The sequence below is a fragment of the Hermetia illucens genome, chromosome 2 (genome assembly GCF_905115235.1).
Source record: "Hermetia illucens chromosome 2, iHerIll2.2.curated.20191125, whole genome shotgun sequence".
NCBI classification, from domain to species: Eukaryota; Metazoa; Arthropoda; class Insecta; order Diptera; family Stratiomyidae; genus Hermetia; species Hermetia illucens.
Genome location: NC_051850.1, coordinates 107,856,950 through 107,868,136, shown reverse-complemented (window position 1 = coordinate 107,868,136; position 11,187 = coordinate 107,856,950). Strand labels below are relative to the sequence as shown.

The 11,187-nt window shown below is 43.4% G+C and overlaps 1 protein-coding gene across 4 annotated transcripts in view; it reads right to left on the bottom strand.

The window, feature by feature from the left end:
• Positions 1-340: 340 nt before the first annotated feature.
• LOC119649688 (protein spaetzle 5) overlaps positions 341-11,187 on the bottom strand; it is a 96,354-nt gene continuing 85,507 nt past the window's right edge. For 3 of the 4 annotated variants that reach the window (XM_038051952.1, XM_038051955.1, XM_038051953.1), the window contains exons 7-8: positions 1,182-1,326; positions 341-523 (exon numbers count right to left, since the gene is read on the bottom strand). In XM_038051952.1, the coding sequence (XP_037907880.1) occupies positions 446-523; positions 1,182-1,326 (223 nt within the window). In that variant the 3' untranslated portion in view covers positions 341-445. Of the gene's footprint in view, positions 1,117-1,181; positions 1,327-11,187 lie in introns of all 4 variants that reach the window. The other variant, XM_038051954.1, reaches the window with a different exon arrangement.

Below are 11,187 nucleotides of genomic sequence, written 5' to 3'. Positions count from 1 at the left end.
CTAAGCCTGAGCTAATATGTCAAACGGTTCGGCGTCAGAGTCCTAGACGCTCCAGGGGTGATTTAGCCAGTAGTCTCTTTGAAACAGGAGTCCGGCGCTTTGTGCGTAAATTCATTTCACCTGCCTTCCCATAGAAAAAACTATGCCTGGGATCAAGGGAAATGACGAGGTATTCAATCTGCGCTACCAAACGAGATAAAGACTGATGAGGAGAATTCTGATAGTTTTGTTATGATTTTGAATCTCCATATTTATGTATTATTTTCAACTTGAAATTCAGGAACCTTTGCATCTGTGAGGAAACTCTATTATAGATCAGCAAAAAGAAAAAAACCCAAAATATATTTTCGGTAACTTTATTTATAAAAACATGTTGCAAGTTAAAAAATAAAATTTCTAAATAATAATTTAACAAACTATAAAACGTTTTATAAAATGGTGTTTGTTATACAATAGTATTCAAAAAAAAAACTCTTGCACTAGGTAATCTCTTAAATAACTGGATTATTGGAATACGGTTGAACTGAAATTATTACAAAAGATTTAAATATAATTATGAAAACAAATGTGTTGTGTAATATCTTAGGAAAGTGAATCGAGGGGAAGATTGAAAGGTTCCGATGAGATGTGATAAGGCAAGAAAGCACTTAAACTAGATTCGCTACGACTTTAAATATTTTAAAATATAAAAATAAAACAAAAGGAATTGTATGGACCAGCGGAACACCAAAATCGACTCGAAAGAATACTGATAATATTAGGCAATGGAAAAAGTTTATCAGCAATGCAAAATGAACTCCATGAAAACTGGATAGAAACTAAGTCATACAATGAACGGATGAATCGAGAATAATACTAACGAAAAGTTCATTCAAAACCTGCAGAACATTCGCAGATCACTGGTAAGAAGAAGTAGGAAAAACATAGCCAAAACATGGGATGTGATGATAAGTCGAGATCTAGTACCATTGATTTATACAAAACCTTTTTCGGTGCGTACATTTTGTGTTTGTTTTATTAAAAAGGTAACAACAACGTTGGACACGATATTCTTATTTCATTGTTTGTTTCTTGCAAAGTTTGATCGACTGATTTTATCGATATATCCTAGCACTTCTAAAATAGTATCACGTCTCAGAATTCTATGATTTATTCTTCAACTAATTTGACAGGGTACATACGCAACAACTCGGAAACCAAAAGGTGTCCGTGTACAAATTCTGACCGTCTGCGTTTAACGCAACCAGTCGTTTTTGAACGTATTTCTGCTCGCATCGGGAGTTGTAGCCGATTGGTAACTGGCACAGGTTTGAGCATTGTGATGACCTGGAAAGAAACACGAAGAAGATTGAATAAAGCAAATAAAAAATAGAATTTCAACTAACAATATTCCTATGCAATAATACGGGGGTGCTACCCCATAATTTATGCGAAAATTACCTGCTGAATCTCACAATCGCATCGCACTTGACCTACTTACCAAACAGGTGCTTCACGTGCATCCCCTGAGGGGAACCTTCCCTAACATTATATACTCATCCTCTATGAAAAATGGTGCTAATTGTTCCATCAACATGCTCGAGCAAATAAGCAAATAAACAAAGCACACCTTTCGCAGGAACCAACCTGAACCTATGCTACACTTCTTCGGTTTACACCAGGAAATCGACGAAATCAAGGAAGGGTAGAATATGAAATGCTAGTAGCACTGCAGCGGAGAGATTATGACCACGCGCGTCTTTTGTCACTCCCTACTTGTCGTGCAGCGTTCATCCCCCGATGGCGGTCCCCTGCTCGACACTGATTAGGGAAATATTATCGTGGCCGCAGCAATCACCCTTGCCCCAAAAACGAACGAATCAACGATTGACTCATTGAATGAGCAGTTCGTGCGGCGACGATGAAGGAATCCTGAAGTTGAAGGGGTAGTCCCCTCGCATCACAGGAAGATAGCGGTTGACATTCACGAAAAACACCTCTATCGAGAATGTAGTACCCTTCAGTTAAGATTTCATAATATAGAATAATTGTAGTGCGAAGGGAATTCCTTCTGTGTAAATTCAATAGGGAAAGTCACACTTCTGGCAAGTTATCAAGGTTAAGTTCAGCCGTCGAAATGGTCAAGGGCAAATACTTCCACTTTTGAATTGTTCCCTCGTGCCTACTTGGAAAAAGGGGATCCTTCCTATTCAGAACGCTACGATATACACAACATCAAAATTTTACCTTAAATATATTGTTGGCAGGTATTTAATTCAGACAGGTACACAAGATATGGAGGGTGTATACTTGGCTTTTTATCTTTGGCAAATTTTGCACGAATAATTAAACATTACAGATAATGGTATCCTTCCATTTCCATTGCAGCATTAAGTTTTCATGAGGTATCAACCGGTTATTAATTTTTTCCGGCTGTAACATATTTGATAGTTATCCAAGTATCCAGTCCTGATTGATAGGTTTTTTTTAAATATAGTTATGTGACAAATATTAGACATTTGAGGAACAAGTTTTCCTTAGGAGTGCTCCGAAGACCCAACACAAACAGCAAGAGGGCCACAAACCGTCGCGTCGATATCCACTATCCGAAACGACTCACTAGTGAAAAGCTTGGTTATTGTGACAGCATCCCTTTAGGAGACATTCCATACTGATAAGGTCATCATCGATAAGAAAGATATCTTTCACCGGTCGAGATTTATTGGTGAAGTCGGAAAGAAACATGGGTAGTTAATTTGACATTCATGCGTTGGAAGGTGTGACGAAAGAAGAGATAGAAAATGGATGAAATTTCTATCGCGTTGGAGGTGGGATAGTGAACTCTGTTAGTTTATAAAGGAGCGGCAGAATGTCCACCACTCAGGCCTTGATAATTGGCATCAAAGTGTTATACATTAAAATATTGAAAGGATGAAACGATCAAGCGACAATTGTGATTGTGTTTCCTCCTCCGAGGATCGGTACTCCATGCAGTGCAATTCACTCTCGCAAGATGGCAGACGGGTTGATCGCCCCTAGAGCATTTAGCGCAGAACAGTAGAAGAGGACTGCGGGCACCTCAGGAAGTTCTGGAAGGAGTTGAAGCATATTTGACCGCACCGTGAATGATGACGCTCAGGCATGGTTAATTCATAATACTCTACCAAACGGGGGAATGGCAACCACATATGTATATTAAAGAGATTCGTGACGTTGATGTAAATTCCAAAGGGATTATCCTCTTCAAGTTCACCAAACTGCTGGTCTGTGCCTTCATCCAAATCGGGCATACAATGCGAGACCTTGCATTGTACACTAATGAAGTCAAGAGGAAGTTCATGGTGGTAGCGTCAGCACCGAAACCAAAAGAAACTACGACATCAAATAGTACTGATTGACCAAGAACATTAAAGGTAGAAGAATACAACTTTGAAACCGTTGATAATTTCTCCTATCTAAGATCGAAAACCACACCCGATAATAGCTATGATGGTGAAATCCGCGCAGCTGTTGGAGGCCGACAGGCCCTCTTTCAGTTTACAAAAACGCTCGAAAGGTCTCACCATGGGCCCTTCCTTGTAGGCTTGGATTCTTAGCAAGAAAAATTACACACTCTTAGTTGCATTCGAGAGAAAAATGCACCGAAGACTTTGTGGCCCCCTAAGATGAATAGACGATCCCGTAGCCAACACAAGGACAAACTTTATGAGCGATACCACGACGAAGCGATTTCATTGCATCTGGTTGAATAGGCTGCGGTAGGCAGAGCACCTAAACCGTATGAATGACGCCAAACTCAGCATCTTATTGAGCGATGGCGCAGGACGCCAAACAGCTTTTATGGAAGAATTGGTAGACCTCGACGAAAAACCAGGATGCCTACCGTTTCTGACTAATATAGGCTTAGAACGGATACCAGTGGTGAGGCCGTTGAAGATGGCGATGTTAGAAGAAGAAGAGCTCTAGGATATTACGATTTGGACTTCAAAATCTTCCTAAAGTGTAACTCGCTCCATTCTCCGAAATGCTTTTCCTGTGCAAGGCATTTCATTCAAATCCCGCATACTCTTCCAAAATTAGCAGCAATATGCCAATCTATTCAGCGCAGGATAATTCAAAGCGGAACCCAACCTGCTCTCAGCTGATCAGGCTCTTAGGGTGCTTCCTCATACATTCTTGATTTCGCTTTTATCTTTGCAATCAGATATATTCAAATTATCACATTAAAAACGTGGATATCCCATTTTTCCATAGCCTAGAAGAGGTATTACACTTCTAGAAGTTTCGGATAAATGGAAGCAGTGGCTCTGCGGAAATAAGAAATAACGTCAAGTGCCTGGCTTTTACCCCGCTTGGTCGCGCTGATGGCTAACACGATTTCATTTTTGTTTAGAGGAGTAGCTTACATCCGCATGTTACGATAATTTACCTTTGCATCCATCACAGGCAGGAGTTTATCAGATGTTATACGAATGAGAATCGTGGTAAACAATTCTCTCTGCCTCTCAAGTTGCACATTATTATAGATGAGAAGCACACACTAATCATTAGGGTTCTCAGCTCCTTATGTTCAATGATTTGCTCGCACGTTTCCTCAATTACACAAATTTTATCACCTATCACCAACTGGACTTGCGTGAGGGACGAAAATCCTTTTAATAGCTGCTCAATGCTTATCCATATTCTCTAGTGCATTATTCAGCAAGAAAAGTTTCCCACTATAGAACGACAGCCGGATCGTAAAAGTGACTCGTGATGAATTCTGAACTGTTTCCCTTTTGTTATAGATCAGAAATTCATTAAAACTTTTCATCGTTATTATTACAATCGCGAAGATTATGTCTTCTCGTGACATGCTCGAGTGGGGTGTTATTAGAGTCCATCTTGCTGTTCAGATCACATATCACATCAGCCCTTGCACGTTAGTGACGATTACACCAGGTAAGGAACCAGCATACCCAGAGTCGAGAAGGACATCAGGTTGGTGTACAAAAGAATTGGACGAGGAAACCTTCATGGAAGTGTGGTTATACCAGCCTTCTAAGGTTGGCGGCCAAATGGAAAAAGCTTTCCATGTGACACAATGCTTCCCCAATGTATGTGATGCATCCATGCCTAGGAGATACACACTCCCTAGTAGAAGATACAACTACTGGCAGCAATGAACTGACCGGTCTTAGATCCAGCCTGAGGGCGGTAAGTCAGATCAAACAGATGCAATAAGAGCGTGCAAGTCGGTGAAAATATCAAGTTGCCCATCTGATCGAGCAAAAAAGAATGCTTTCAAGAAATCTTCTCCACAGCGGATGTAAACTTGACGGGAAGAAACTATAACATAGAGTTATGATGGGGTGATTCAGAGACCGTTCATCTCTGCAGATCACGTGCCACGGAAGCAACCAGAGAGGAGCTGTTGGAGATCTGCAGCAAAATAGAGGATAACAAAGCTCCGGGCCCTGACGGAATACCGAATAGGGTCCTTAAACTCGCCTTGAAATCCAGACCGGATATATGCGCTGAGTGGTTGGAAGCCTGCATATCTGAGGGGACATTTCGTACAGGATGGTAGAAGCTGGTATTGCTATCTAAGGCTGGTAAATTTCCAGGTGAGCTATTCTCCTAGACACTATGGGGATACTGCTGGAGCGGATAATCTGTAATAAGTTGCTCCCGATTGTAGCGAGCCAATGAGGCCTGTCAGATCGAAAGTGTGGGAGCCATAAGGCCAAATCAACCTTCGATGCTATCAAGTTGGTTGCTGCCTTGGCCGAAAATATGATTCACGAATGTGAAAAATTAGTCAATTCGGCCAATTGGAGCCGCATACAGATGCCTTTGCCATAGAGTACAGTACTGGGCTCACTACTGCCAAACATCACGTGGAACGATGTACCTAATATTCCGGTTTCGGAGGCAGCCACGGTGGTGGGTTACGATGAAGACATTGCACTGATTGTAGTCGCAAAGTATCTCAAAGATTCTGAGTTGTACTGATGCGAAGCAACCAGTGCTGGGCTAGGTCTTGCGAAGGATAAGGCAGAAGCGTTCTTCATCACGGAAGAGAAATTTCGCTCACATTAGAATTTAGAATTAAATGATCACTTCTAAGCTAGCTATCAAATGATTGGAAGTGATGATAGATTCCAAACTCAATTTTAAGCAGCAAGTGGAGTATACTTGCGAAAAGGAATGCACAGCTAATATGACTCTGGCAAGAATGATGCTGAATATGGAAGGCCTGCGGCATACTTGCAGGCTGTTTGGTGCCAGGGTGGTGAGTTCTATCTTGGTGTATGCAGCCCCAGTTTGGGAACCGGCATTGAATATATTATCTAACAGAACTAAACTGACTGCGGTTTACAGGAGAACAGCCTTAAGGGTGTTTTTCCCATCCGGACCCGTCTTAGATGACGCGATGTTTGCCACCTCTGGAATGGACGTATATATGTTCAAGTCCATATCTCCTTTATCGGAAGTGAAAAAAACCGGAAAGGAAGAGATCTGTAACTAGACGGCAACAGCGATGGGACCACTCAAAAAAGGGTCATTGGACACACAGGTTAATCCTTACCATCAGCGAGTGCCTGGAGCGAACACATGGGCAACTCATTTATAATATCCCACAGTTTATCACCGGGCATGGAAGATACCCTCAATACCTGCATAGGTATAAATTGGACACATCACCTGATTGTCCAAACTGTGATAGAATCTCAGAGGACCCAGCGCACGTATGCCCGAGGTTCGTGGAAGAAAGGAGGAACTAAGAAGAAACTCGAGGTAAAATGGTATAACCGGACAAATTTGTCTGGAAAATGGTAGCTTGCTCGGAGATTTGAGATGCGATCAACTCCATGATCGCACCGACCCAAAGCATCCAATACTCTTTAAAACCGGGGTAGAGCCATATACTACTACTCCGCCGGAAAATCCGCCTGGATGCAAAGCTTAAATGTCTACATTATATGTCTCCAAAATCGCCAGTAAAAAGCCCCTCTGTTCTTCTTTCTTCTTTGGTTAACATTTTGTTGTCATTAAATTTGACTCAGCTGTGAATGAGTACCTGAGTCAAATCAGGGTAATAATCTCGGACGAGCGCAGTGCTGAACACATTGCCTCCTACAGTGTACTACTGCAGTGTAACACACTTCAAGGCCCTGATCCAATATGGATTGTTGCCCCAACGATTATTATTATAATATGCTAGTCCGACGCCCAGATAAAGGAGAAGCATAAGAGGCAGTCTTCTTAATACCAAAGTAAAATCAAAACAAAAGGGTCATCTCAGAGAAAGAGATAAATGTATAAAGTATATATGGAACTACTCCACTATGCTAACTTGATCTCACTTGGTGGCAGGTACGACGACAGGTCGACGAAGAAAACGCGTTGAATGTAGAAGTAGCATTGAATCTCGCTAAAAAGAAAATTGACCAGTCTGCCAAAAAATACTATGATACAATGTCGACCTCAGTCGTGTCATTGCTTACAAAACTTAAGTTGTGAGATTTCTGGCCTAGTGTCTGAAAGGGTCGAAACATCTTTTGTGAGTATTCCTCCTGACTTCTGGGTTCCTGAAGTATCTTGCAGATGGAGTGTTTTAGTTAACTGGTTAAACGGTAACTTCATGCTGAGCTCCAATGAAACTTCTTGAAAAATGCTTTGCCTAGTTGAAAGGGCAGTTCGATTATTATTTACCTTATTCCGCCGTTGAGGAACTCACTGAGTCTCAGTGTTGGTTCCTGTTCTTCGTTTTCGAGATCTTATAAGTAGTGTTATCAGGTCCTTTGGCTTTGCTTTGTGTCCATAGATATTTTGCGGACGTTACTGGCAACTCATATGTCTTCAGTGACATGTTAGTCAGTGAAATTCTCTAGATATTGAAGCAGAAACGTAGAATATGTTCTAATTACATCTGCAGGTATCGAAAGAGCTTTCGAAGGAGGATAAATAACATCTCGTTCTTCCAAAAGCAAAGCTGGTTTATAAAAAACTCACGAGCTTCGGTCAGTAGCAGAGTGGGAGAGTAGATTCAACTGTATGGCGTTACCCGCAATTCACAGGTCGCCCCTCCTTCAAGTGCTCCACAGCCATTCCGTTTTCCGATCATAGTACGAACGAGTGACAAAACTGTGCGCCAACCAAATTCCACGTTTGAGATAATGTGAGGCCAGCGCACTCCGTTTATATGGCGTGCACAGGTAGTGGAGAAAGTTTGGAGCTTTTAGGTAACAGCGGAGTTCACTTTCCATGTTCACTCACAATGTCGGTGCCTCTCTTGTTACACACAACCAGAAAACAACTCCTAAATCTACTGCTGATCTCGAAGTGGTCGACCTTATTGCTCGTATGGCGTCGGTTGCTCGAACCATGTAATGACGAGGCGGCGGAAGTCCAAATCCTCGAACCTACCACCGGTCGCCAAGACAGTGTTTCCGCATCACATGTCCGAGCCAGGTGTTTTTGGATTCCACCTTGGCATTCAGATCACCCATTTCGCTCACAATATCACCTTTAAGAAGCTTTCTCTGAAAAACATTTAATTTTTCAAAGCAGCATTCTTCTCTACTACATCGAAAGTCTCCGTTGATGCTTAGCATTGGACAATTGCCATAACCTAGACCGAAATCTTGCAGTTAGAAGTCTGTTAGGAACCGCTCCTAATTCAAGAAGTCGCCCGTCGTGGTAGCTGTCAGAAGCAACCCGGCACCGGAATCGCATCTGCTACCACTTGGCTTTCCAGGATATAAAAGCACATGGCCATTAGTATGCAAGAGGAAGAGGAGTACTCTCCAGGATCCCACCATCTCACTTCGCTTAGGCCCAAAATGTCCAACTTATATCGCTGGTATTCCCGCTCAAGTTGGAAAAAGCGAGCATTCTCAGGACCCTCGCTACCGTTATAGAGGAGCGTAGGCACATTTCAGAAACCAATCATAGTCCGCTTTCGGTAGCCAAAGATCGTTGCCGTGGGGTCAATCTCCATTCGAGGCGTTTCGGTAGCAGTAGAATTTCGAAATTTGCAGGTTGCTAGTCCACAAATTTCCATCCACTATTCTCGCCTCTTACGACACACAGAGCCCGGACGCGATTCTAAAGAAGAAACAGTCGCGCTAAGCTGTTACGCTTACCTCAGTTACCTTCTCATCGATTGCCACGTGCGGAACTAAATCTACGGTTACGTTCGACTGAACTTTTACCGTAGCCGACGTCCACATGGCCATCTTGCAAGACATATCGGAAACCACCGGCACGATACCTTTCGTTCTTTTCGAGTTTACCCGATCTTACCTGGAACACCGTAATACAATACAATCTCTCTACCGGACTATGGACCACCTTCTCGCGACCCACCCTTCACATGAACATATGAGGAGGGCATCATTACCGCTTTCGAGGATCACGCTCAGCAACTGTAACATCTTTGCCATCTTCGTCTTTGAAGTTCTCCACAACGCCAAGCCACACACCAATGCTGAAAAATATGCTTCAGGAAAGAGCCTGTTCTGTCTCCGCCGATGGTTTCAAGCCGCTGCCATATAAAATGAAGGCTATCGAGTGTTTCCCTCGGCTGTAATCACCACCAAGCTTCGTTGCTGCATAGGATTACGAAGCTATTACCGGCGTTGCATCTAAAAGGCAGTCCGCATCCTGACACCACTCAATGAACTAGTAAAAGGTATTTCGCCGAAGAAGAAAGAGGTCGAGATCGCCTGGACCACAGCCAGACCTGAAGCAGACGCCACCATTCTCTAAAGCAAAGTCGGTACCACAAAGCCAGCTACCACCAACTTCCTCAAACCTGAATACTAATGGGACATACTAACGAGACATTAGTTTTTAGCATCGACGCTTCGGAGTTCGTAAGTTTCGGCCATCTATGCTGCCGGTCAAACTTTTCAAAGATTCTCGAGAGCAGAGAATTCACAATCTACACCGATTACAGGCCCCTCGTGTTCGCAGCATGGTAATGCTCGGGCAGAACCTCGCTACAACGTATGGTTTGCGAGACTCTACATTATCTCTCCCACCCTGATATCCTCCATCTACCATAAGCCTGATATCCTCGAAATTTGCCTGACCTGGCATGCGCCGCGATCTCAATAAATGGACACGCTCGAGCGAACTCTGACACCAGCTAAATTGCATCGACACAATCGCGCGGCCTTGGGTAATTTTGCCACGCCAGAGGAATGGTTCCATCACTTGCACATCGCCCTCATCCTATCCGCCAAGGGTTACAGTACTGCGTCATGACCGTGGACAGATTCACAAGATGGCTGGAAGTAATATCGTTTCCTGACCAGCAAGCACTCGTTGTCGCAGAGCCCTCATCAATAGATACACCAGTCTATATGGGATGACATTAACGTTCACGATAGACCAAGGGGATCAGTTCAAATCCGCTGACAATGGATACTACAGCTAAGTATCCACAATCAAGTAGAATGGTGCAGCGCACCCACTGCACGCTAAAAACGGCTCTCTCGTGCTAGCCAGCCCGCTGCCACTGGTCTTGTTTGGCTTCCGCACCATTTTCAATGACGATTTGTAAGCATCCCCAAAAGATATTATATAGCACAATACTCAGAGTTCAGTTCAGTTCCTTGCCCCTCCATATTGGGCGAGAGTTCCAGCAGCTTTGCGCAGATTATTAAGCCAACGCCTGCGTCGAGACATATCCCGAAGAAGTCCTCGTTTTTTTTAAAGACTTACGTTCGAACGGTCACGTTTTTAAAAGGATCAGGGCCATAAGGAAGCTTCTGCAATCGCCGTACTCTGTTCCGCACCGAATTATTTGAACGTCAACGGCCAACATCGTACGTCTCCGCATTTGCCTTAAAACCATCACTTACGACTTACGTAGCCTATCATGGTCAACATCTGAACAGCCTCCGTCAACATCCCAGCAAGCTAGGGGTCTAACATCACTGCCGCTAACATTTCAGGCAGCAAAGGCTCCATCAATTATCAGCAGCGGCGCTCTAACAATCCTTCCTTCTTCCTCGGCAACTGGGGTCCCTTAGCAAAGATGCCTTAAAACGGTTTTGTTCTGCCCACTTCCAGCAAACATCACTGAAAGGGGAGTGCTGTCACGCCGCCTCGACCATTCAGTTGAAGCCGGTAGTAGCCGGCAATACTTCAAAAGCCTCCTCAGCGCAAGCGCAGCGCAGACGGCCCACACAACACCGCCGAGGAAAAAGTAGA